The sequence below is a fragment of the Euleptes europaea genome, chromosome 13 (genome assembly GCF_029931775.1).
Source record: "Euleptes europaea isolate rEulEur1 chromosome 13, rEulEur1.hap1, whole genome shotgun sequence".
In the NCBI taxonomy this organism is placed as follows: domain Eukaryota; kingdom Metazoa; phylum Chordata; class Lepidosauria; order Squamata; family Sphaerodactylidae; genus Euleptes; species Euleptes europaea.
The window spans coordinates 62832513-62859961 of record NC_079324.1 but is presented as its reverse complement, the minus strand read 5'-3'; the positions used below and the strand labels follow the sequence as shown (position 1 = coordinate 62859961).

The 27449-nt window shown below is 50.1% G+C and overlaps 1 protein-coding gene across 1 annotated transcript in view; it reads right to left on the bottom strand.

Annotated features, from left to right (window-relative positions):
- Positions 1–27168, bottom strand: part of PTPN11 (protein tyrosine phosphatase non-receptor type 11) — a 29133-nt gene extending 1965 nt beyond the window's left edge. The window contains exons 1-14 of the mRNA XM_056859365.1: positions 27015–27168; positions 19544–19666; positions 17916–18110; positions 17108–17300; positions 16797–16913; positions 15518–15631; positions 13491–13587; positions 11693–11772; positions 11264–11302; positions 9404–9562; positions 3576–3707; positions 2371–2525; positions 1706–1773; positions 616–767 (exon numbers count right to left, since the gene is read on the bottom strand). Coding sequence (XP_056715343.1) covers positions 616–767; positions 1706–1773; positions 2371–2525; positions 3576–3707; positions 9404–9562; positions 11264–11302; positions 11693–11772; positions 13491–13587; positions 15518–15631; positions 16797–16913; positions 17108–17300; positions 17916–18110; positions 19544–19666; positions 27015–27028 — 1638 coding nt within the window. The 5' untranslated portion in view covers positions 27029–27168. The remainder of the gene's footprint in view (positions 1–615; positions 768–1705; positions 1774–2370; positions 2526–3575; positions 3708–9403; positions 9563–11263; positions 11303–11692; positions 11773–13490; positions 13588–15517; positions 15632–16796; positions 16914–17107; positions 17301–17915; positions 18111–19543; positions 19667–27014) is intronic.
- Between the last annotated feature and the right edge of the window lie 281 nt (positions 27169–27449).

Below are 27449 nucleotides of genomic sequence, written 5' to 3'. Positions count from 1 at the left end.
CACCAGGTAACAAGCAGCCTCTACTGACCAGGCCCCCGCAGAGGCTCGGACCGCTTAGTTGGTTCCGGGACCCGAGCCTGGGGGACCAGGTCAGTGAGAAGTCCGTCTTCCTTCTTTCAGGCCGCTAATGACTAGCAAGGGGGCAGGCAAGGCAGCCAAGTTGCTTGTGGACTAGTAACTCTGGCAGACTGATTTGCAGGGCTGCTTTCTGAGGTTCAGAGGCCCTTTGACTGAGAGCGCCCATGCGCTGAAAGGTGGCCCTGACCAGAAAGCGTTAAAGCCAGGCCATTCTGGTCACCTAGCCCAATACAGACCACCTCAAAAAAGGTGCACTGTGGTGCAGAGAGGGAAGCTGCAGTACTGCAGTCAAAAGCTCTGCTCACGACCTGAGCTCAATCTCGACGGAAATTAGTTTCAGGTAGCCGGCTCAAGGTCGTCTCAGCCTTCCATCCTTCCGAGGTCGGTAAAATGAGTACCCAGCTTGCTGCGGGCAAAGTGTAGATGACTGGGGAACGCAATGGCAAACCACCCCGTAAACACAGTATGCCTATGAAACGTCGGGATGTGACGTCACCCCATGGGTCAGTACTGACCCGGTGCTTGCAAAAAAGGTACCTGCTCTTCCTCAATCCTGCGCTGTAGCGTCTCGATGTAGTGCTGGACCGCCATGTAAATAAACCGGTACTGTGCCTCCGTCTGCACCATCCCGGACCGCTGGGACCTCACCATCTGGATGGTCTTGGGAACATCGATGTCACAATCCACGCCTAGGGGGAGGTGGGAAGACGCTCAACGGAACTTCAAACCAGTTCATAAGACAGCTTTGCTCACTACTAAGATGGACTCCAACACTGTACGTACAATGCTAGGGAGCCAGCTGGATTGGCTTGGGGGACAGGACAGAAGGAAGACCTGCCTCACTGAACCAGAACCAAGGTCCCACTTAATCCAGCATCCCGTTTCTGACAACAGGAAGCCTCCATGCAAGGCTACCTAAGCAAGGGCCTTTCTCTAGTCCCAGCACCTGCTACTCACAGGTATACTGCCTCTGACCAGGGAGGTTCCATTACCAGCCTTCAAGGGGGCTAAGAAATACTGACAGGCCTGTATGCCGTGAGTTTACCTAGCCTGTTATTCAAAACGCCTGGCTGGAGCAGACCAGGCTCCATCTTGCCCAGCGACTCTAACTGCAGCCAGCCCGACAATCACCAGGAGAGCATGGCTCCTCTATCCTCATTCTTCTTCAGATGTAGGCTGCCGAACTTGTTTAGTTTCTGCAGGGCACGCAAGGCTGAACTGTTTAGATCGGCCTCTGGAGTGTAATCCACACGATTGGGTTACATATAAAGACGTTAACATTAAACCATAGTTAGGGGAATAGGCTGTATTTGAGGGTTACCCACAAACTCCTTAATTAAGGACTGAGCAGAAGCCCAAATGGGAACCCCTCATTGGAAGTGGGTTTGCAAACCAAGGTCATGCACAGCTTCCACACCCCTCGCGGCCTCTCTGCTTACAAGTCAGCAAACAGGTTTTGTTGGCCCCTCCCGATACAAGCCCTCCGGGGCAGGGCTCAGCCCAGCAGGCTAAACTAGGACTTCGCTAAAACAACATAACCACAGTTGGCGCTAACCATGATTTAGCCATCTACACAGATTTAGCTATCTACATAGGCTTATGTCGAGAAAGAAAACGAGAGACTCACCTTTCTCTCTGATTATGTCGATGAGAATGTCTATCACAATGAACGTTCCGGTCCGACCGATTCCAGCACTGTCAAGAGGAGGGGGAAATTTTTATTTCTTCCTCTTTTGGCTTAACACATCAGAACATAAGAAAGGCCCTGCTGGATCAGACCAAGGCCCATCCAGCAGTCTGTTCACACAGTGGTCACAACCAGGTGTCACTAGGAAGCCCACAAGCAAGACGACTGTAACAGCACCGTCCTGCCTGTGTTTCACAGCACCGAATATATTCAGCTTGCTCCTCTGATCCTGGAGAGAATAGGGATGCATCATGACTAGTATCCATTTTAACTAGTAGCCATGAATACCCCTCTCCTCCGAGAACATGTCCACTCCCCTCTTAAAGCCTTCCAAGTTGGCAGCCATCACCACATCCTGTGGCAGGGAGTTCCACAATTTAACTATGCATTGTGTGAAGAAAGACTTCCTTTTATCTGTTTTGAATCTCTCACCCTCCAGCTTCAGCAGATGACCCTGTGTTCTAATATTATGAGAGAAGGAGAAAAGCTTCTCCCTGTCCACTCCCTCCATACCATGCATAATTGTACAGACCTCTATCATGTCTCCCCTTAACCACCTTAAGGGGTTGAAGCGTAACAACAGTCGAACGCACGCACTGCTGTACCTGCAATGAACGACGACTGGGCCAACCTCCGCAATGCTCTCCTGTTTGTGGTGAACCTCTTCTAGGAAATCCAGGACTCCGCCAGGATCGCTGGGCACGCCATGGTCAGGCCAAGTCCGGAAGTGGTACTGCCAGACTGTTCGCTCAGTGTTGCCCTAGAAGAGACACCACCCGAGAGGGTTACAAGAGACCCAGCTTGGGGCCTGGGCAGGAAGGCAGGCAACGTGTGGGGGGTGCTCCTCATCTAGGTCTGCCCCTCTCTCTTATTCCCACCTAGCCCCTGGGGCAGCAAAGAGGGGAGAGGAAGGGGAAACAAAAGGAGCAGCTATAGTTTTAGAACCACCAGCAAAAATGCCTGCAGACCAGGGCAAGAACCCCACGCTGGGCCCGGTGCAGGAAACAGACTTGCACAAATCCCTAAAAGAGGGTCGTTCCACAGAACTCGGATCCTTTGTGTCTCTTGGGAGCCGCCAGAGGCAACAACCTTGGATTGACCATTTTTACTGCATCCCAGGAAAGAGGCCTTCATTCCCTTCCAAAAATCACAGCAACATCACTAATTAGAATAATAGAGTTGGAAGGGACCACCAGGGTCATCTAGTCCAGCTCCCTACACAATGCAGGAAATTCACAACTACCTCCCCCCACCACACACACCCAGTGACCCCTACTCCTTGCCCACAAGATGGCCAAGATGCCCTCCCTCTCATCATCTGCTTAAGGTCATAGAATCAGCATTGCTGACAGATGGCCATCTAGCCTCTGCTTAAAAACCTCCAGGGAAAGAGAGCCCTCCACCTTCCGAGGAAGCCTGTTCCACTGAGGAACTGCTCTAACTGTTAGAAAATTCTTCCTAATGTCTAGACGGAAACTCTTTTGATTTAATTTCAACCCGTTGGTTCTGGTCCGACCTTCTGGGGCAACAGAAAACAACTTGCCACCATCCTCTATATGACAGCCCTTCAAGTACTTGAAGATGGTTATAGGAATAAGAACGGTGTTCATGGTCACAGCGAAACAACTTGCGGAAGAATGGTGCAGGGGGGATATGTGGAGCTTACAGTTTAAGCTTCAACACTAGGGGAGTCGACAGAGGGACCAAGAGGAAAACACCGATGCACACGTGTTTGTGCTGTCCTTGCCAGTGGATTGGGGAATTTTTTTGCTGCAACGCTAGAGACCGTCCAAGGACTTTGTGAACTCACTTGCCCAACCTTCGAAAGTTTGAGTTCTCGTAACGTGTAATCGTGAGCTGCGCTCTCCTTGACGTTCCTGACACGCATGACACCGTATTCCTTTAGTGCATGCTCATCCGGCCAGTATTTCACGCATTTGCTCTAGAAGACAAAAATGGAGTGGGGGAGAAGAGTTATGCACATTTACTACTGAGGTTTGATCGCTGTAGTTCAAGTACACCCAAACCAGAAAGAAACATCAACACCTACCCTCTTTCTGCTCAGGCCTGCCTGCAGCAAGTAAGCTGAATTTTTGGCAGCCAGGCGGCTCACATTTTGTAAACTGCATAAGTCGGGCTTATCAACCACAACTGCCTTAGTCAGAACATAAGAAAGGCCCTGCTGGATCAGACCAAGGCCCATCAAGTCCAGCAGTCTGTTCGCACAGTGGCCAACCAGGTGCCTCTAGGAAGCCCACAAGAGATGACTGCAGCAGCATTATCCTGCCTGTGTTCCACAGCACCTAATATAATAGGCATGATCATCTGATCCTGGAGAGAATAGGTATGCATCATGACAAGTATCCAGTTTTACTAATAGCCATTGAGATAGCCCTCTCCTCCATGAACATGTCCATTCCCCTCTTAAAGCCTTAGAACATAAGAAAAGCCCTACAGACTAAGGCCCATCAAGTCCAGCAGTCTGTTCACACAGTGGCCAACCAGGTGCCTCTAGGAAGCCCACAAGCAAGACGACTGCAGCAGCACTGTCCTGTCTGTGTTCCAAAGCACCTAATATAATAGGCACAATCATCTGATCCTGGAGAGAATAGGTATGCATCATGACTAGTATCCATTTTTACTAGTAGCCATGAATAGCCCTTGCCTCCATGAACATCTCACTCCCCTCTTAAAGCCTTCCAAGGTGGCAGCCACCACATCCTGGGGCAGGGAGTTCCACAATTTATCTATGCATTGTGTGAAGAAATACTTATAAGAACAAATGAAAGGCCATGCTGGATCAGACCAAGGTCCATCAAGTCCAGCAGTCTAAGTCATCTAAGGTGAGCAAGAACTGCATCCAGGTGACTGGGCAGCAAAGCTTCACAGAGATTATTGCTCTTCTTTAGGGCCACACGCAGTTTATGTCTAGGCATGTTTGGGCAGGTGAGCTTGGCATTTTTATTTGCCAGGCAAGCATAAGTTGTGCAAAAGGAGCACCATTTCTGGCCCCAGGATCGTTCCCAGCTTGTCTCTTGCTCTTCACCAGTTGCTCTTGCTCTGAGACCCGCTTCACAGGCAGGGACCTGATTCGGCGAACATGCGTTATACTTGGCTCGGCCCCTGGTCTTTCTGCACCCCAGCCCACCCAACTTGCCAGGGCTGGAACTTTCCCACACTGAGCATCGCATAGACTCGGAAGTGTCCCCCACCGCCTTGTGTTTAATCAATACAAAGATGATCTGGAGATGCGTGAAATAAAAACAAAACCATGCAAGTTAATTTTCCTAAGCCAAGCGATGACAGAAACCAGACAGCGACTGGCATGGTTCCTGGCAAGATTAGGAGCATTTCACAGCCCACTGGGAAAAGGGAAAAGGAACGGAAACAGATGGCCTCAAAGGAAACTGAGAACACACAGGCACTCACAGCTGGGACCTGACCCCAGATATCCTGCTAAAGCACTTCGGGGGGCCCACAGAGCTGGCTTCGAGAATAGAGAGCTGGTTGGGGGAACGCCTCAGGGAGGAAGGGAGGTCCTCGGCTGCTGGTCCCAAGGAAAGAAGAAGCGGCAGGGACGAAGTGACACCTCCATGATTGCCAATGACTTTGCAACCAGATCCTGGTGGCGTCTTCTCTCATGAAACAGAAGGCCCCCCAACGCGGGCAAGGCCTGCATTGATACTCCCTCCCAAGAGACCCACTGCAGGCCAAAACCATGGATACCAGCACGGCTGGCAGGAACGCCATTCCCACGATGCCTGACTCTAGTTTGCTATCCAACACAAGGAAAAAGCATGGGGGGGGGGGCTGTTGAAGAAGAATTTCTCCATACTACAACCCAAATTGTATTCCCTCTTGCTATGTATGGGTGTGAGAGGTGGACAATAATTTCAACCCCTTGGTTCTGGTCTGACCAATGCGTGGCCCCCTTCCCTCACGAACGTTGGCAGGCCACTATTCAAGGGAGACCACAGGTCCTGCAGGGTAGTTTTACAATCCTCCTCCATTGCTCCTTATCCTCCTCTTCTCCTGGCTTCCCTGGAGGGCTTCCCAGGCCTCCTTTCCCAGGCCTTCCCCCTGCCCTGCCCCTTTCTCAGCAGCACCCAAGGACCGACCCTTTGTTTGCCTTCAGAGACTTCCTGGCTGGGTGTCTGGGCCATGGGTCAGACACAGAAGAGAGAGCGCCTGCCCTAGAAGTCCCGCCTGTGGATAAACCGACAGCCACTGGAGGGAGAATGGGTCGCCCTTTGGGTGCTGCAAACAGTGGGTTGTCCTTCTGGGGGAAGGTGCAGGGGCGCTTGGAATTGTGCTCTCATTTGCTTTACTAGTTGGACTTCTACAGATTTATGAGCTGCATCAAATCAACATATTCTGTGCCAAGCTGAACATTTTCCCCCAGTTAAATAAATCTCAATACTAGTCAGCAAATTCTTAATGTTCGAGAAAAAAACCTCTTGAAAATGGAATAAGTCATCAGACCAAGAGATCTTGCCACAAAACCTTTAGGTGGCGAATGCAGTAAAAAGCTAGAATTTCATACAGCCCTGGGGACACTGGAACACAACAAAGCGACACAATAGATTGATACCAACTCTTGGTGTGAATGCGGGTGCTCTGCATATCCAACTAGACACCTGTCCCGGATAATGGGTGCAGGACCCCAAGAGGGAAATGAAAGGAAATGCCTAGTCCTCGTGAGCCAAGTTCAGAGACATCTGGCAGGGCCTGGAGAAGCCTCCAGAGCCGGAAGGAGGATTTCAGTGGCATGTGCTGAATACTTGGCACCCCTCCAGGGTAGGAGAAATGAAGCCCGTAAAAACAAGGGCCAGCCAAGACATGGCAAGGGGAGGATCTGCGAATGGAGCCCCTACGGCTGATTTTTGTTTTTACGTGAAAACAGGAACTGTGTGGGACCCCACTTTGGATCAGAGCCGGAGCAATGGAAGGCTGAACGCATTCCCCTCCCATGCTCTTTTCATGCCTGAAAGCCCTTTATGGCCTTGGGGCCCCATCTCTGCAAGACCACCTCTCTCCTTATTTGCCCTGCCATGACAACTTCAGGTGCCATCCTGCAGATAGGCAAGATCAATAACTGCCCGTACAAGTGCCCTCTCTGTAGTGGCCACCCTGAGGAATGGCCTGCCTGAAAAGTGGGGGGGGGGGAGCAGGAGGAAGAGGCGGTGGAGGAAGAGGAGGAAGAGTTGGTTTTATATGCCGACTTTCTCTACCTTTTAAGGAGACTCAAGCCGGCTTACAATCACCTTCCCTTCCCTTCCCCATAACAGACACCCTGTGAGGTAGGTGGGGCTGAGAGAGCTGTGACTAGCCAAGATCACCCAAGCTGGCTTCATTTGTAGGAGCAGGGAAACAAATCCTGTGCACCAGATTAGCCTCCATCACGCACGTGGAGGAGTGGGGAATCAAACCCAATTCTCCAGATCAGACTCCACCATTCCAAACCACCATTCTTAACCACTACACCATGCTGGCTCCTACCCTCCTGCCATTCTCAAACCACGTAAACTGGAACTGTTCAGGAGAGCACTTTTAGAAAGGAAACAGGGCTGGATCATAACAGAGAGACCCAGGAAAATGAACTGTGTATCTACTGATCTCATCTCAAGTTTTCCACTGTTTAACATATCATATTGCTTTTGCTTTGTTCAGGCGACAGCTCGGTTTCACATTTCTGCAAACACGGCCTAGTCCTTTTATGCTGCTTATTGTTGTAATAGTCAAGATCTAAATTTGGGGTTAATGTATTTGTTTAGCAACATCATAGACCTGACCTCGAAGTGTAATCTGGCTTTTAGCCAATCCTATGTATTGTTTGGTGTGTTTGAGAAACTGATTTGCCAATTTGAATTATGTCATTGTTTGAGTTGGTTAACAAGCTCAATTGGTTTCCTGTAGAGATTTTAGTAAAATGGCTAATTTGTAACTCAATCATATAGCCACTTGCCGGCCGTGCCTAATAACTTGTTGGTATGTAACCTAATGTTTTAGTAAACTGACTATGTTGAGCTTAGGAATTTATTATTTTATCAGGAATTTCCCGTTTTACCTTTTCCCTATAGATTAGATAAAGTTTGTTACTTTGATTAATAACTACTGTCTCAGCGTTATTATTTTCAACACTTATTAGATGTATCATCCTATTGATTGCACAGATTTACACTGTGTAATCTGCCTTGACCATCTGTGAGAAAGCCGGACTATAAACAGAGTAAAATCAATCAAAATCTGAATACCCCCATATTACCCCAGACAGTACAGTTCTTTGCTCAACTGAGGGGGGGGGGCGGCGGACAATTCAAACGACTAATCTGGCACTGGGGGAAAAAGAGTTAAACCTCCACTTCCTCCAGGGCTGTAGCCCACAACAAAACGTGATCCATTTATGCATCTTTCACTGTCACAAGTCGAGTCATTTGACCCTGCGTCAACGCACCCTGGGTCACCTGAGAGAGCCAGCGTGGTGTAGTGGTTAAGAGAGGTGGTTTGGAGTGGTGGACTCTGATCTGGAGAACTGGGTTTGATTCCCCACTCCTACACATGAAGTCAGGTGGGTGACCTGGGCTAGTCACAGCTCCCTTAGAGCTCTCTCAGCCCCACCTACCTCACAGGGTGTCTGTTGTGAGGAAGGGAAGGTGATCGTAGGCTGGCTTGATTCTGCCTTAAGTGGTAGAGGAAGTCGGCACATAAAAACCAACACTTTGTTCTTCACACCCAAGCCCCCCTCATTTCTGAGGACACCCCCTAACCCACTGTGCACCTCCCACCCTGAGGCTCCCTTGCCTTCTCTGCTTCACCTGACCTCCCTGAGCTGTCTGTGGTTCCAGCTGGCTTCCCCCAACCTGCCTTTTTCCTGGGAAGGCAGAACTGCTCGCCTGGAACGCGTCAAGGAGTCATGGCCTAACAGGCACATCCCAGAGCTGCCCTGCCTATCACCTGGGTCGAGTGAGCACTGGCGCCGGAGCAGAACGTGTTGGCTGCCAGGGTGATTAATTGGGAAGCAGGAGACACCAGGCGTCAGCATGCTGACTGGCTCAGTGTGGTGTAGTGGCTAAGAGCAGCGGACTCTAATCTGGTGAACTGGGTCTAATTCCCCACTCCTCCACATGAAGCCAGCTGGGTGACCTTGGGCTAGTCACAGCTCTCTTAGAGCTCTCTCAGCCCCACCTACCTCACAGGGTGTCTGTTGTGCGGAGAGGAAGGGAAGGAGATTGTAAACTGGTTTGATTCTCCTTAAAAGGTAGAGAAAGTCGGCATATAAAAACCAACTCTTCCTCTTCTTCTCCTGCTAAGGTGAGGAAGAGGGAAATGGTGGGCTGCTGTGTGGCCCCACCTGCAGCCTGACTGACTAATGCCATCCAACCAGTGGATGGGATAAAAGGCAGAGCACTGGAAACTCTAGCGGTTTGTGCCAATCCAAGACCTCTGACTTTCCGTTAAGAGGAGCACGTGCAAAGAATCGGGAGCCTTGCCTTTATTTTCAGACACTTCGGAGGCAACAGTGCTCAGGCAAGAAGCAGCCTGCTGATTTACGGTCAAACGACAACCTGCCAGAATGACGTTCTGTTAAAGGGGGGGGGGGTTAACAAGATCGGCCATTAGGGGGCGCTCTCTCTTTACCTTTCCCCTCTCCACTTCTTTTGTGGTCATGACGATCACGCGAGAGTTCTCCTGGAACACCATCCTCCAGAAGTCATTCACAGTATTCTGCAAGCAGCCTTGGGTGGCGATGTAGCTCTTCTTGGGTTTGGTGTTGTTGCATTTGGTTTCGAACTCGGGCTGCAAATCAGAGCAAACCCTGTCAGCTGGTTATTCCAGCAGGGGCGCGTCTCTGCGTCAGGACACTTCTGCGTCAGAGAGGTGCCCGGCGGCATTAAAGAGAACAAGGGATGGTGCTGCTGCACTCGTCTTGTTAGTGGCTTCCTAGAGGCACCTGGTTGGCCACTGTGTGAACAGACTGATGGACTTGATGGGCCTTGGTCTGATCCAGCAGGGCCTTTCTTATGTTCTTATGAGGGAGTCCCCATTCTCCTAGGAAGGTGGTGAGCTCCCCCTCCCTGGAAGTCTTTAAGCAGAGGCTGGACAAGACTTGTCAGGGATGCCCTAGGCTGAGCCTGCATTGAGCAGGGGGTTGGACTAGATGGCCTGTATGGCCCCACCCAACTTTACAATTCTATGATTCTATCTAGTCTAGTCCTACCCCCGGACACCTCCAAAAGCGGCCACTGAGGCAACCCCTCGCGCAGAGAGGAAGAGGAGGGACGCCCCCGAGGTCTACGCTGTCTTCATCCCTTCTCTCAAGTGGGTTTCCTTGCCAACTGCCCTTGTCTCTGGGGCTCCTGCCCCCTTCGCCACTGCACTGGTCACCAACAGAGCCATAGCCGGCCTTGCCGGAGGCCCCTTTAGCTGAGAGCCAACCTCCTTCCTGAAGGCAGGGCTCAGCCACGCGTCTCCCCAAAGGAGCATTTCAGGCCAGCGCTGGAGCGATGCACCAGACACAGGCCTCGCTGGTGTGCCTCACCCTCCCCCCCATTTTACAAGGCACCTTCCCATGGTCTGCCAGTAGCTGTGACTTCTACAAGAAGAGGTGGTTTTTATATGCCGACTTTCTCTACCACTTAAGTGAGACTCAAACCGGCTTACAATCACCTTCCCTTCCCCTCCCCACAACAGACATCCTGTGAGGGAGGTGGGGCTGAGAGAGCTCTAAGAGAGCTGTGACTAGCCCAAGGTCACCCAGCTGGCTTCATGTGTAGGAGTGGGGAAACTAACCCAGCTCACCAGATTAGCCTCCGCAGCTCATGTGGAGGAGTGGGGAATCAAACCTGGTTCTCCAGATCAGAGTCTGCAGCTCCAAACCACAGCTTTTAACCACTACACCATGCTGGCTCTCTTCTAGGCCGCCATTGCCTTCTCCTCCCCACCCAAACACACCACCAGCACACACCATCACAGACAGGTGGATCCGCCCCCTCCAGTCACTTAAGGTCAGGCTTGTGAAGAGCTGCTCGCTGCAGGCGACCACAAATTATCTCCAGGCAACTAGAAGGGAAAACCTTTACAAAATGCAGTGGGTCACCGAGGACTGATCAACTTTTATGGGCGAGGTAGCCTATTAAGAACTTGTATGCGCCGGTTCCTTTGGCTCCTTTAAAAACGGTTATCCAAACACTCCAAATCCTGTGCCTGGACTGTAAGCGGGACTCACAGCGGAATGGCCCTCCGTGCGCACACACAAACAAAACTCACACTTTATTTATTTGAAAAAATGCACCTGCCGCCTCTCCAGAGGCCTGCTTGACTAGCCGGCTCCCTGGGACACTAACAGTGTTCATGGGGGGAAGGCCCTGTGGATCTTTTTTTGCTAGTGGAAGCCCTTTCCTCCAGCAGAAGAATTTTGGGTTGGTTCCAGATTTCCGCAATCCAAACTCTATTGCACTGTTTATTGGACGTCCAATCCTGTCGATTGCATTGACTTACTCTGTGTAATCCGCCTTGAGTCCCGGCGAGAGAGGCGGGCTATAAATAACGTAGATAAAAAACAAATAAGCATCCTTTCACCACGTACCTGCCAGGGGAAGGCTCATTCCCACAGAGGAAAAGCGTCTTTTCTAGTGGAATGAATCCAACCCAGAGGAACTTTTTTTTAAAAAAAAAAATTGGCATGGAGAAACAGTTAAATCATTTGGACCCCTACCTGCAGACTGATGTGGTACAAACCAGGTTTACCAACTCACCTGAGACCTGATTGACAAGGCTGTGCACTCTACCCCCCACCCCTCCAAGCTAGGAAATAAGCTCCTGCTGCAGTGTGTGGGTGAGGGGGCTCCTCCAGACCCCTCATCAGACTGCACGTTTCCCAGTGGCCAGAGAAATCCCCACAAACCAGGGTAGGGGAGAAGGTCTTACCATAATAATATTGGCATTTATGTAATCAGAAACAGGTTCGTTTGGGTCACCGTCATGTAGGACAACTCGGGTGTGGTCAACTGGAAGCGAAACACACAGACAACAAGATACATCCTGTGAGACAGCTGCATTCGAGTGCTAAATAAGGATTGCTCACCTGGGGTGAGTAAAAATTGCCTCTGGGGGACCGGGCAGGGAAGCTTTGCAAATCTAGATCTTTTAGGCAGAAGAAGTTGGATTCTTTTCTAATCCCCAGCTCCAAGGATTTTCAAAGAACTTTAATCAGATTATATTTTTGCACATTTACAGCGCAATCCTAAAAAGAGTTTCTCCAGTCTAAGCCCACTGAAATGAATGGGCTTAGACTGGAGTAACTCCTTAGGATTGTACCATTGGACTGCACAACGCCGCCCCCCCCCCCCGCCCCCCAATCAGTCTTGGAAGCCAGCAATTTGTTAAATAGCCACCCTGCTATTCTGAGGCCATGTAAAGCAACCCACTAGGCTGCTCACCCATCAGTCACCCTGGGTCTGGCCCGATTTGGCTTCCCCGCCCCCACCTCCTGCTTGCCCTTACCTTGCCCCATGACTGGTAAGGAGGAGATACTGCCAAACCTCCATGAGGACGAGAAACATACTTTTTTAGAACTGAATGCAGGAGTTCACCATTTCTAAACTCTAAATTTTCCCACCAACCCTAGACTCCGAATTTGTGAGAAATCACAGAAGATGTCTGCTCCAGCTCAGATCTCACCCTGAGCCCCACACCAAGACTCCTCCTGAACCTGGCCTCTCCCAACCCAGCTCCCTGCCCCCCCCCCCCCGAAACAAATCACACAGTGCCAGGCACCGGGCTCTCTTCCTCGGTGCACCAGATGCTTTGCATTCCATCCACACATTTCCATACCACCTTTCCACCAAGGAGATCAGGGGTAGCCTACATTGTCCTTCTCTCTACCTACATTTTTGCTTCACAACCACCCTGCGAAATAGGCTAGGCTAGGCTGAGACACGGTGACTAGACCAAGGCCCCTCGGATCCCTTCCCTGCCCCTCTCACCACTGGCTCCCTGCCCCGCTCTCCCAGGCCGCTGGTGCCTCCAGAAGTTTGTCCCCCTAACCTCTTCTGGCAGACAAGGATCTCAGCATCTTGCATGAAAGAATGGGTGGAGCCGCCTGATGCTGAATCAGACCACTGCACACACACACACACACACACACCAAGCTTGGTACTGTCTACTTCCAGCAAGTCTTCAGGGCTTCCTTCCCTCATAGCCAAGGCCCTTTTATAGGAAAAAGATAAGGATCAAATGACCACATGAAGCGTCCTTATACTGAATCAAACCCTTGGTCCATCAAGGCCAGTATTACCTATTCAGCCTAGTAACAGTGCTGAAGGGCCCTCCATAACACCTACTGCCTGGTCCTTTCCAATGGAGATGCTGGGAATTGACCCGAGGCCCTTCTGCATGCCAAGCAGGCACTCTGCCTCTGAGGCACGGTGCTCCAGAACTCAGCCCCAAGCCCATGTGGTGAAGTGCTCAGTGTCGGACTAGGAAAGGGGAGACTCAGATGGAAGTCACAGAAGCTCTCAGGGTGACCTTAGGCCTGTCTCTCTCCCCCCACTTAACCTACTTCACAGGGTTGTATAAAGCAGAAAAGGGACAAGCCAGGTATGCTCTATGAGCTTCTTGGAGGATGGGATAGAAATCTGGCAAATCAAAGCATCAAGTCATAAACAATACAGGAATGGCCAGGAGACCCAAACGGATTATACATGCCCTCCGCGGTAGAACTCACAGGGCAAAATGTTTTTGTATCTGTTCTTGTTCTTATTCTCCTGCCGTTGTCCCTCTTTGCGACTGTACAGGAGTTTGCATTCTTGTTGCTGCAGAGTCTAAAGGGAAGGGAAGAATGTGGAAAATTAACTACAACCCTCATGCAATGCTCCATCCCTGGGCTTCCACCAACCCCCCACCCGCCAGGCCAAAGAAGAGAGGATGAGCATCGAAGACACCGGCCGACCCAGGATCTCTCCGCCAGGAAGGGGCTCTCTGTACAAGAGGCTTCTAAGTGCCAGCTGGGTGGAAAGGCCATGAACTGGCAGTCACTGAGGGCCGTGGCAGTCCAAGGCTGCTGGAGAAGACCAGAGAGCAGTGCCCATGTTTGCCAAGGAGGGCTCCGGTCCAGAAACCAGCAGAATATGCAGCATGGTGATAGCAGACTTCTTCCCAAAGAGGCAAGACGTGCCTAGAGCAGAGGTGGGCAAACGACACCCTGGCCAACAGGGGTATTTCTTCTGGCCCTGGATCCGCTTAGCAATATCTCAAGGGCATCAGCCCTGTGGACTGCAGCGATGCCGAGCAAGTGGGAGGAGACTTCGCAGAAAGTGTTAAATGACTCGAGCCCCTGCAGCAACAGAGGGGGGCTATTTGGACTCTGTACCCCCTCTGAGAGGGATGCCAGCTCTTGCCATTTCGAGCGTCGGCAACAGGAAGAGCTAGAATCCCACTCTCAGTCCTCCAAAGGAGGCAAAGACCCAGCTGTGGTTTTCAAGCCAGAAAAAAAATTTGCTCACCCCTGACTCAAAGGCTTCTTGGGACTGCAATACAGAGGGCCAGAAGCCACCCCACATGGCAAGGTGGGGGGCGGGGGTGTGTCTAGCCTGGCCTTGATGGATCGCAAGCCGTGCAGGCCTCCTTTAACGTCTCTGCACTCGGCCGGCTTCATAAGCTGCCTTCTTAGCAATATTCAGATTCTGGTTTTGCTGCAGAAATCCATTCATCCAGCCAGATTTCTGCACTGTGCAAACAGCCCTTTTGGAGCAGAAGTGCCAGAGAGATCCAGCGGTCTCACGCCTCCCCCTGGCGGCCCCTTGGCAGAATTACACAGCACCCAAAAGCTGGTTTCCTGCTCTGCTCTCATGCGTTATCTTTAGTTAACTACAGTAATTACGAAAATTGGGCGTTTCATAATTATTGTAATGAACATAAAACAAAACAAAACAGACTATAATGAAAAACCCCATGGTTTTCTTTTATTTTACTCAGAGCTCTTTTGATATTGCAATCTCAGCATCTAATAAAATTTCTTGATGAAGGAACAGGAAGAGCCCAGCATTTCCTATGCGGGGGGGGGAGAGAGGGTCTGGCTTTCCTGACTGACTACAAACTGCAGCCACCAGGTTTACAAAATGCGTGAGGGATTCCAGTCCTGAAGGATACGGGATGGGATTTTCTCTTCCTCTCTCATCGCAGTGCCTGCCACACTGGGCCAAATGCACCACTGCCGTCTCCAAACCTGATCCCCCCTCTCACTCAAATTTAACTCGGGGTCCTGCTGCCACTGACGACTCGCCCTTGTGCAACCAAAGGCCATGGCCTTGTCTGGCTGCCTGACCCTCGTGCTACTGTCCTCTGTGCTCAGCAGCTGCAGTGCGGTCTGTGTTACTGTTTGGAGTCCGGCCTTTAAGGGGGCCCCTCCATTCTGTCTGTCTGAAATTTGCCAACGTGGGTGTCCTTGAGGAACACTGCACACACACACCCCAATGCTGAATTTCAATTTGAATGGAAAACTACAAAGGTACGTAGCCAAGAAAAGGAGGGGAGTCTTCCATTGAAATCGATGGGAAATAATTACTAAGGAGAATTACGAGAACGAAATAGTAACCAAAGAAACCGCTCCCTGGCTGGCATGAAGAAAATGAAACAAGCAACATTTCCACATACAACTCAGAGGGGGACTGCCTGAACAGACACTGAGCTGCATGGAAGGCCCCCCCCCTTTACGAATACCTGGGGGGGAGTATGCGGATTTCTCCCAATTACCTCAAATTCTTCCCAGAATCCTTGCTTGACTTTGTCGGTTGTTTCTGCGAGCTTGCTCAGTTCTCGAACTCTGCTCTCAATTTCTGCTGCATTGATGCGGGTGGTATTGAGGGGCTGTCGGGGGGAGGAGACAGAGCGCCTGGTTAATTCTGCCAAGCCCCCAAAAGCAGGCAGTCTCCTTGAGTCACAAGCATGCCGTTCAGAAGTGGCTCTTCACCCCTATGGCAAGGCAGAGAGGCCCAGGTAGCTCAACGAGCTCTTTGCATTGCTCCTCCCCCACCGCTGTGATCGGTCGCTGCCCATCCCTACCTCTCCACCACCTTCCAACCTCTGCTCCTCGCTCTGCCGCCTGATTCTGGAGGACATGCCGGGCCCAGACTGCCTTTTTGAGAGGACTGCAACTGGTCTCTCTGACTTGAGCTGCTGCCTCACCCCTCAAGCTGGCTCCTTCCACCCCCTCCCCCAAACCCGCAGAGAAGCAACAAGAATGCCTGCTTCCCTTTTCCACGGTCCCTACTTGATTGCGAGAGTCTCGTTTAACAGAAGGAGGGAAGCATTATGCCGGAGCAGCTGAAGGACACTTCAGGAATGCCGTTGCTCTTCAACAGGAGAGGCCAAACTTTGATGCTCATGAACCATAAGCGGAACTGGTCATGTGACCAAGCACCAAAGTTCCCAGGAATCACACACACCCCATCAACTCTCATGAGCCTGAGATGGGGCCCACAGTTCTTCATCCCACCATAAGCAGGATAGCGGAGCACATTTTTTTATTTAGAAAACTTTTACCCCGCTTTTCTCCCCAGAGGCCCCTAAGTTTATCCCCAAGCACCACAATCTGAAAAGATCTCCAGAGACCCTTCTCAGCCTAAGGCCTTGGAAAACTGCACCCATTCAAGACAGACATAGTATAGGCAGATGGACCCCTGGCCTGACAGTGAAAGGCAGCTTCATGCACTCATCCCACAGGGAGACCCTCCAGCACATGCTGAGCCAGCTTCTTCCCCTCCTTGGGGCCTCTCCGACATTTTTCCGGATGCTGCCTTTCCAGGATCCTCACTTCCTACTCCTCTCTCACTTCAACACCCACCCTTCATCCTATATCCTTCTCAAGAGAGCTGCCGACAAGCCATGGATTGCTTGCATCAGCAAGGGCTGAAGATCTGAGGAGGTAGGGCAAGAAAGCGCTTGCCCACTGAACGAGAGCATGCCCGCATCGCACCTGCTCTCTGACAGGTGCTGCAAGAGATCGCCCGCCAGCCTGGAGCATGCTTCTCACCTGCTTCAGCTGAAGGACTGTGCCCAAGGTTTCCACCATGGGGTTCTTCTTATAGTGCTCGACTAGGTCGGTCAAGGAATCAAACTTCTCCCCTCCTCCAACGTCATACTTCAGGTCCTTCGGAAGAACCGAGGGCATACGTTAGCCACGTAATGCAAACACATCAGCTTTTATCCTGACAGTAGAGAGGCAGGGCACCAAGGCCTGCAGCCAGGGGAATTCCCGACTCTTGATCTCGAGAAAGAATGCTTCCCTACACCGGCCCCCCCACCTCCCACCTGAAATTTTGAGTGCATCCGTCCCTCCTTTACCTGGCACCGGATCATGACATGTGTCACTTTTGATTTCCCATCATTGCTCTCTCCTTTATCGTCCCCCGTCCGGACAGAAAGGACAAAGTCTCCGGGGTGGCTCTGGCTCTCACGGACAAGGAAGCTCCCATGTTTCCCTTTTTCTGTTAAAAGCTTCTCTGCTTCTTTCCCAGAAAGGTGCCCGTGGAACCACCTTCAGAAAGACCAGAAAAGGAGGAGGGTGGCAGCTTCTGGCTGCCCCGTGGATCACCTGTGCCAGCTCCCGCCACCCAAACGTACGGAGCCGCCTTAAGTCAAACCAGCCAAGTGGTCCGTTTGCTCAGTACCAGCTCCTCTGACAGCAGCTCTCCAGAGTCTCAAGCTGCCCCCCAAAAAATCTGCAGTACCTTTTCTGCTGGAGACTGAATCTGGAAATATCTGCATGCAACACAGGAGCTCTGCCACCCAGCCACAGCACCTCTCCCCCAAGCCAGGGTGAGGTCATGGTCAGAACAATATTTCTCTCATTTCTGATAGACATCAGACATCAGACCGTTTAATTTAAAAAAAAATAAACTGCTGGCAGCGCTTAATTCTTCTAGTCAAGTGGTTTGCTTTCTAGAGCGTACGAGAGTAAGACTCACGAAGCCTCAGAGAAGCCCATCCTGATTGCAAAGAGAAATGACTCATGCACAGATGCAATGGGCAGACTCCTCTGAGAGTAGTTTCAAGACATGGGCCCCTATCCTGGCTGCGCCCAGAACTTCCGGGTGGGCTGGGCCAGTCTCACTTGGCCTGGCCACGCCTCCGCCCCACTCACGCACCTCACCTTTCCGAAGTGGGGTCGGCACAGTTGAGTGGGTACTTGAGCTCGATCACATCCCCATTCTTCTCTTTGAGCTGCCCGTGGTGTTCCATGTAGTACTGGACCAGCTCTGCCAAGGTGGCAAACTTCTCCCCTCCATACAGGTCATAGTAGTCGCCGGTGTTCTGGATCTTGATGTGGGTGACGGCTCCATTCCGCCTGGTGGCATCGGTGCCCGGACACGTAGGAGAAAGACAAAGGGCAAACCTGACTCATGTCCTGCCGGCCTCGAGCTTCCGCTTTTCTCCCAAACAGAAAGTGTGCTCACTTCTGTCTGGTGGCGGCAGCGCTTTGGCGGGGGACGAGCTCCAAATGGACGAGCTCCAACTTGGTGCTGCGCCCTCTCGTCTCGGATTGCATGGGCATGTGGCTCAAACTGCAACTAGATGCACTCTTGAAGACAACTGAAGCCAATTTTGCCAACACACAAGTGATTTTGGAGCAGAGAGATAACAGATTTTCTTCCACCCTTCTACCAGAGTAGTGGTTAGGAGCAGTGGACTCTAATCTGGAGAACTGGGTTTGATTCTTCTCTCCTCCACATGAGCGAGACTCTAATCTGGTGGACCGGGTTGGTTCCCCCACTCCTACACATGAAGCCAACGGTGATCTTGGGCTACATACCGTTCTCCCTGAACTCTCTCAGCCCCACCTACCTCACAGGGTGTCTGTTGTGGGGAGAGGAAGGGAAGGTGATTGTAAGCTGGTTTGATTCTCCTTAAAAGGTAGAGAAAATCGGCATATTAAAACCAACACTTCTTCTTCCCCTACCACTCACACACACACACCGAGAATCCAAGGCCTGTAAGCACAGCAGGGTCAACACAGAAAGCCGTGGAAGTAATGACAGACCCAAACGCTTGCTCAAATATTGCCAAGTCCTGTGGTGCTCCACCACACAACACTCCCTGCCACCCTCTACACTCTGCCATCTTGGCAGCTGGCATGGTTCTTTACAGAGGAAGTGGAAATCGGGAGAGAAAGGGCCCCACCCCAAGGAGAAGGCATCCCAAATTGAGACAGCAGGCCTCATCCTGTGGGTCTGTCCCGCTAGCAGAAGCACTTTCCTCTGAAAAGAAGGAACCTTCCTCTGCTGCAAGACCTCTTGAAGCAGGGGAAGGCTCCTGATCCACCAGATCCAGCCTATGGGGGGAAGGGAGAAATGGTCAAGGCCCAGGAAGGTGCAGGCTCTCCTTCTTCCAGCGAACAGGAGTCATCTCAGAGATTACCCCTCTTGGGGCTTCCTGGGGTCTCTGCTATGCTGCCAACAAAGGAGGAGCGTGAACCATCTGCCTATCCAACTCAGCACACAAAAGGCATAAGCCGTTCACATGTGCACCAAAGACAATGGATCAGGGCTCCAAAAAACTTGGAAGGGGGATGTGCTTTTCAACCTTCTCAGCTTCAGGTTTTCCACAGAAAACCACACACTTGTAAGGAGGAAGCCAAGAGCAGCAGGCTTCCAAGTCAAGCCAACCCCACTAACTGCAAGAGAATTTACCTCCAGCTCCCTATGAAGGTCATAAAATTTGGCTCAGGTTAACTTTGGACTCCAGTGGAAAGTAAGCCCTCGTAACACGCAAGTGACTTACCGAACGGAAAGAGTGAAGTCTCCAGGGTTGCTTTTGCTAGGCCGAGCCAGAAAGCTGCCATCGACTCCGCGTGTCAGGAGCAGGTTTTCCGCCTCCACTCCAGTGATATTTGGGTGAAACCATCTAGAAAAGTCGCCCCACAAAAAAAACGGAAATGCATTTTAGAAGCCAGGCTGCAGGAAATGAGAGAAATCAGCAGAAGGAAGTCCAATCAGCTGTCACCACCTAAGTCACTTGGCGGGGACCTAGCCTTACCCCAGGTGACCATGTAAATTGCTACTCACAGATCCTATCAAGATGAATATGCAGATGATCTTGGGGGGGGGGCTGTCTGAAAAGCTCCCTCTCCCTCCTTGAGATACTACCATTTTTATTCGGGGAGGAACCCTTGGAAGGCCCCGCAGGTACGGTAGAGAAAAAGACAGACCAGGAAGTCATATACAACCTCATGCTTCCTGACAGCACGTCAATCAGCAGCAGAAGGCAACCAGAAAGATACCCCTGCCAGGAGCAGCTTTACGGGCTGGAGAATCCCTCCGGAGTGACAGAGCTGGCAGAATACAGAAGTGCCTTCCCACCCCGGCATAGCAATGCCTCGCTCGGATGCAATGGCCCTCCATATATCTGCCTGGTTTTGGCCACCCACAGCCAGCCATCGCTTCCAGGGATGAATATAGAAACCGGCCGGCAGAGGCCTCCAGACGGACTGCCCTTGGTCCCAATACGGTGTCAGCCTCCTCCAGTTTATTATTAGAAATCTGGTTAATTATGCCAACATTTTGGCTCAAGCTACGCTTCCCACCCCACAATGAAAAGTCAAGATTCCTGAAAAGCCTAAGGAGTTATTATTGGAAGTGTGGATTTACATACACTGATTAAATATATATGAAACCTGCCAACTAACATGCAGGGTTCTTAGCGAAGCTTACAATAATAATTCAAAGATTCATCAAAACCCTAAGTAAGCCACCCGTAAAACAACACAAACCAGGAACATCAGCAAGATGAGGACAGCAACAGTCAGAGACAAATGTCCCCCTAAAGACCTGGGTGGGTTTTACCTGGCACCCAGAACTCAGCAAGGCAGGTACCAGGCAAACATACGTGAGGAGGCAGTTCTAGGAACAAGGTGTCACCATAGAGAAGGCCCCATCCCCAATAGGCATCTACACCCAAAGGTAACGGACACACAGAACAAGGTCATACGTGAGCAGGCACTCTTCCAGAAGCCACATAAAGACTATCATGCTGGAATCTGAACCCCCTGTCCCTTCTGGTCTTGAGGAAGTAGTTGAAGACAGTTTTATTTAGGACCTCATTAGATTTATTAGCAGTGCTAAACTGTGATTTTAAGTTTTGGGTTTTATGGATTTGATGTATTTTATTTGATGTATTTTATCTATATTGTAAGCAACCTGGAGCTTCAATAGATGGGATTGAATGAATTAATGAATGTATTTTTACAGCATTAGCCAGGACACCACAGCCATGTTACCAACCTAAAGGAAGGAACTGGGATTTTATTGATGTTATGCACCCTGACCCCGGCCTTAGCCAGGGCACGTGGGCTAAAAGGTTAAAAAATACATTAAAATGTTTTAAATAGATAAATAAAAGACATAAGCAACACCCTTTTCATAAGGAGCCTCGTATCAAGCGTATCACAATCATCATAAGTGTACATGTGAGAGCAAGTTAGTTCTACCAGCTGTTGCTTTCAAAGGGCGTGCTGTTTTGCCAGGTCTTCAGGGGGGCATTTGTGGTGGGCTGTTTTGCCAGCTGTGGATAGCAGTACCTGTGCAACAGGGAAGAACAGTTCCGATGGGTTTGGGTGTCCAAGCAGGCAACCAGCTCTGCTGGGTTTGTAAGTTATTTTTTAAAATTAAATTTGAGCTTCTTTATTGCTTTCTTTTTGTTATGGATTGTTATGTTGACCTTGGGCTAGTCACACTCTCTCAGCCCCACCTACCTCACAGGGTGTCTGTTGTAGGGAAGGGAAGGGAAGGTGATTGTAAGCCGGTTTGATTCTTCCTTAAGTGGTGGAGAAAGACCACGTATTAAAAAACCAACTCTTCTTCTTCCCCCTCTCTCTCACACACACTGTCCTGTGATTCTGCTTATGAGGTTTACACTCTTATTGTCAGCTATCTTATGACCTATCAAAAGCAGAGGTATAAAATGTTGAAAATTTTCCAAAAGCTAGTATCCTGAACATGCAATATGGGCGAGTGGGAAGCTGGATATTGAAATGGAGAATAAGAAACAGCTTTTTACTTTCCCTCACATGAAATTTTTTGCCCATGAGAAGGAATGCCACGCTACATGCCAGGATTGCACTGCAAGGAAGGATACACATCCCTGCCAAGGCTGGCGCTGCGCAAATGTAGCAGAAAGATCAGAGCAGCTCCTGTTCTCTTCCTTTGGAAAATTCCATCCCAAGTTCTGAGGAAGACCAGAAAAACTTGCTGTATTTTGTTTGGTCCCAAAAAAGCTGTTACACAGCTCCTGTGTGTGGAATTGTTCTATAGGCCTACCCTGTTCCTTACAGTCTTTATCCCCATTCAAAGTGAAGGTCACAGTCTCACAGCCCATGCCAGCAAAGACAGAGGACTCTGCCATTTCCTCCAAGCAAGCCATCTCCAGTGGGCATGCCTAGAACCCGAGGTTTCTGCAAAAGCTGACAAGCAGTTCTTCAAGAAGATAGATAGCTTTGAGAAGATGGAAAACCAGCTTCTCACCCTCTCCTGGGCTCTGCACTTTACTGCTCCAGGAAGGGGTCAGCACAGCTGGGAAAACAGCTCGCAAATAACTTCTCACTTGCCTCCTCCTTGTCCTCCTCCTTGTCCCCCTCCCCTCTGGCCTTCCGCCACCCATAGCCAGAATTCAGGATAAGTTTTCTAATGCAGATGCTTAAAACGCAAGTTCTGAAAAACCCAACAAACCTGCGCTCTGCAGAGCTTAGCCTTGTATGCACAGGATGCAAAGGAAGCATCACAAAAGCAGAGATCATTCACTAATTTTTAAAAGTTTGCTTTTGGACCCACATGGTCCAAAGGAACTGGGAGGAAGAAAAGAGCCCCCAGAAGCCCCCACCTGGGCTGCCCAAGGTTGCTGCACTATTTGCAGCAATCTGGTCCTCTGGATATATTTGGCTTGAAGTGGGAAGACACATTTTGTCAAGAGCTTGAAATAGAAGGATCCGGGGGTGTCTTGAGTCAGTGGTGGGCCAAGAAGTGGTTCCGGAGACGTGTGATCGGAACAACCACGCTTGGAACCTTTAGGCACTTGTGCGGTATATATCCTACCCCAACTCATGGATTCTGGGTAGGTTACACAGACACTTCCAATTTTACACTACAAATATGGGGAAGGTTAAAAAAACAACAGTAGGATTGCAATAAAAACTAGGACTTTTAAGACACGGCTGCAAACATAAGCCACGGTTCAATGGCACGGCCCCTGCTTGCACACGGAAATACTCATGTTCAATTCTTCAGTCCCCAGTATCTCCAGTTAAAGGCCCTCGGCCAGCAGTAGCTGGGAAAGACCCCTCTCTGCCGGAGACTGTGGAGAATGATTATTGCCCACATCGATCAACACAGATTACACTGAGCTAGGTGGACCAATGGCCCGCTTCTGCATTAAGCAGCTTCAATATGACATCCTGCTAGGACCTCTGATCTAGCAGGCGTGCTAGAACAGAGACAATATTTATATAGATTTCAAATTATAACACAGTTGAAAATCGGTTTAGAGGGTAGCCATGTTGGTCTGCAGTAGAACATCTAGATTCGAGTCCAATATCACCTTAGAGATCAACAAGATTTTCAGGGTATAAGCTTCCAAGAGTCAAATCTCCCTTCATCAGATACAGCTGAAAATAGGATCAGAGAATATGGAACACTGCTGATAAAACTAACACATACTCTGATGTGGACGGGGGCGGGGGGGGGGACAATACTTTTCAAGAAAGATAAGACTTATCTTTGGGATTTCTGGACTAACATATGAAATGAATACATTTCTGAATCATCACATAAGAATAATGAGTCGACTGCACATTTTAAAAAGCAAATGAACTGTATTATTGCTCAATCCTGAAAGGGCTGGATCCTAAAGATTCATTCTGCTAACAGTGGTGTTTTCTGCCTGACAAAAGGCTCCCTCCCCCGCTGCATGAGCCTCTTGCAACGGGGAAGGCTCTTTGCACTGGGAAAAAGTCCAGTTGTCCGAGCCATGGGATCTAACCCATTATAAGGAAGAAATGGGAAAAATAGAGCTTCAAAGCAAGGACAGGAAATCACTCCAAAACTATTCCATTGTTAATATTAACTTTAGTCACTGACCTTACAAACAACAGATACTCTCTACTGTTTCTTATGGTAATAAACACTACACACAAACATATGACCTCCTTCGGCCTCACAAACAGGCCTCTCTGTCCCTTTAGCTGTGGCATAGCAGGCAGCAAGGCAATGACAGGAAAAGTATCCTCTGTTGGATTTTTGCCTGTCTTGCAGCTGTTCAAAGCATAATTGCTGCAGCAGGGAAGCCGAAAACAAAACTTTAATAAGTACCGTATACTGCAGTTGAAAAGATAAAGGGAGACTTCCCTGAAACAAGAGAAGACAACTCTAAAGGAGGAGAGGCAGGAAGATTAAGAGAAGGGATCTGAAAACCACAAATCTCATTCAGAAGCAGGTGGTGTGGCTCCAGATTCCCATGCAACAAGCCCTAAGACTGCCTTGCTAGGTCAGGCCAAAGGCATCTTGTTCCCAAGAGCAGCCAACCAAATGCTTCTAGGAAGCCCAACAAGCAGGTCATGAAGGCAATAATTTTTATTTACAGGCCACCTTTCACACTTGGACTCAAGGCAGATTACACGTAGTCAATACAATCGACAGGATGGGACATTCAATAAACAGTGCAATAGCATTAGGGTTGTAGAACCAACCAGAAGTATAAAAACAGAACTGAATCAAAGTATAAGCATTAACATGACATATTAAATGACGCAAAATTACATTCACAGTAGTATAGACCAAAGTCCCAAATAATTTATCCAATCAACTTTGTGAATCATTTAGTACAGTGCAACTCTATTCCTGCTTGAATAATTCAGGTTTGCATACTTTGGGGAAAACCAGGAGAATGGGAGCTTTCATGACCTCCTCAGGCAGGCCATTCCATAAGTTGGGGGCCATAAATTGGGGGCCACAACAGAGTGCTGGCAGTTGTTGATTTTGTCCACTTGTCAGGGATGCTCTTGGCTGATCTCACATTAAGCAAGGGGTTGGACTAGATGGCTTTTATGGAAGCTTCCAACTCAATGATTCTATGATTGTATGTCCACTTGCAGGCTAGCACCTGCAAAAAGTTCTGCTCAGAAGAGCAAAGCTTCCATGGCAGAGCATAGGATGCCAGGAGTTCTCTAAACACTCACCAAACTCAGACCTGTGAGGCTGCTGCATTACAGACCTCTTAAGGACACCCGGGGCCTGTTCACCAGGACTAACACCTGCCCTTTCCTTCCTCCTCCCTGTCAATGCCTCTCTCTTTTAAAAAAAATCTTGGAAAAAGGAGTTCCATTCATCAACTCCAAGGTGGCCTATGCCTCCGGTCATCTTGGGTGAGATGACCTTTCTACCAAGTTTGGAGAAGTGGACTATGATCTGGAGAACTGGGTTTGATTCCCCATTCCTCCACATGAGTGGCAGAGGCTAATCTGGTAAACTGGATTTGTTTCCCCACTCCTCTACATGAAGCTAGTTGGGTGACCTTGGGCTAGTGACAGTTCTCTCAGCCCCACCTACCTCACAGTGTGTCTGTTGTGGGGAGGGAAAGGGAAGGTGATTGTAAGCCGGCTTGATTCTCCTTAAAAGATAGAGAAAGTCGCCATATAAAAAGCAACTCTTCTTCTTCAAGTGAGAAAGACAGGCAAGCAGATTCCCTTCCCTGCCTCCCCCAGCCCCTCACCAGGTCTCCCATGGAGGCACTGACCTGCCCCCCGTGTGCCTTAGGTGGCAGCATCACATTCTTTCAGACATGCTCCAGTTGGTGCAGAATGCCGCAGCTCAGCTATTATCAGGAGCTGCATATTATTGGGAGCATGCCTATTACTCCCATCCTGCAGGCACTCCACTGGCTCAATTTAGTACAAAAGAGTAGGAGTCCAGTAGCACCTTAAAGTCTAACAAAATTTCTGGCAGGGTCTGAGCTTTTGTGAGCCACAGTTCACTTCTTTAGAAACAGCTAGAATGTGAGTCCATCTTACGTAAAGTGAATTAGACACACAAATGGCAATGTAAATGTCAAAATCAAGTGAATGACATTAGCAGGAGTCATTGGGTTAGGTGTGATATGCAGAGGGGTAGTAGGCATAGCAAAATTAGCATTGGTAATGAGACAAGAATCCCAGATCTCTATTAAGTCCAGGAGAATGCATAGTCTTGAGCTTTGTTATTAGTTGCAATTCACTTATTAGCTATCACATACAAAGCTCTTCATGGCCTTGAATCCTCATATCTGCGGGACCGCCTCTCCTCCTATGCTCCGCCATGACAGCTTCATTCATCTGAGGAAGGTCTTCTGCAGGTGCCAACCTGCAAATGGGCAAAATCCAAAACTGCCCGTGCAGGTGCCTTCTCCGTTGTGGCCCCCACCTTGTAAAAAGACCTGCCTGAGGTCAGGAAGGCTCCCACTCTCATGGCTTTCTGCAAACTATGCAAAACTATTCAAGAGGGCTTTTCTAGGCAGGAGCTAGAGTTGTGCCATGCTGAACACTTCACAAAGTTACTTGGACAAATTATTAGAGACTGTGGCCTCTACTACTGTGTACAGCTTGCTGAAACTAGGATCCTACTGTGGGATTTTGCATCATTTTAATGAGACGTCAACGCATGCTTAGCTTCTGCTCAGTTTTTAGACTTCTGGTTGGTTCTACAACCCCAATCCTATTGCATTGTTTACTGAGCGTCCCATTGGTCGACCGCATTGACTGACTCTGTGTCATCTGCTTTGAGTCCCAGTGAGAAAGTAGAACTATAAATAATGTAAATAAGTTAATATTCACTATCACTTCCTCCTCTATTGCTAACTCTCCTGTGAAAGTAGAAAAGAGTAAGAGTCTTTAAGGTGCTCCCGGACTCTTGCTCTTTTCTACTGCTGCAGACAGACTAACACGGCCACCCATCGTGATCTCTCTCCTGTGGCAGAGAGTTCCGCAGGTGGGAGGGCGGAAGATTCCTCCTATCACCACTTTGGAAGGGGTGAATCTTTCACTGCATCCCAAACCAGGCAGGCAAACCCGCTGCTCCTTTCCTGCCCCCACCCCTCCGGCTGCTCGGCACAAGGGGAGGGAAGCCCCCCCCCAACAGACCCTGCTGATTAGGCCCCCCCATCCGTTTCCATAGCAACGGAGGGGGAGCAGCGAAGGGGCGGGGCCTGGCCCTCCCTGCCCTCTCGTCCTCACCTCCTCGAGGTCATCTTCCCACCTCGGCCCGTCTCCGGCTCCCTTACATGAGGCCCCTTCGCCGGACGGAGAGTCAGAACCGACCCCGGCCCAGCCGCATTCGGGCCTGGGAGCCACACAGAGCAACACGTCGCAGGCCCTTGCGCGTCATGGGATCGCGACGCCCAGACCTCGCCCCGCCTCCTTCTCCCCCCCCCCCCGTGCGTGTTGCGCGGCCGTGGAGGAACGAGGCTGCGTTGGGAGGAGGAGAGCGCTCGTTGTGCGCGTGCGCGCGCCGCGTCGGCGTCAAAGGGAACGTCCGGACGTTCCGTCACTGTCGCACAAACACGGCCGGTTCTCAAGCGAACGTTCGGAGGGGCGGAATAAGAATAGGCGGGAAGCCCCGGTTTGGAGGAAGAGCCGCTCTTCTCCCCACCACCCGCCTCTATATTCCGT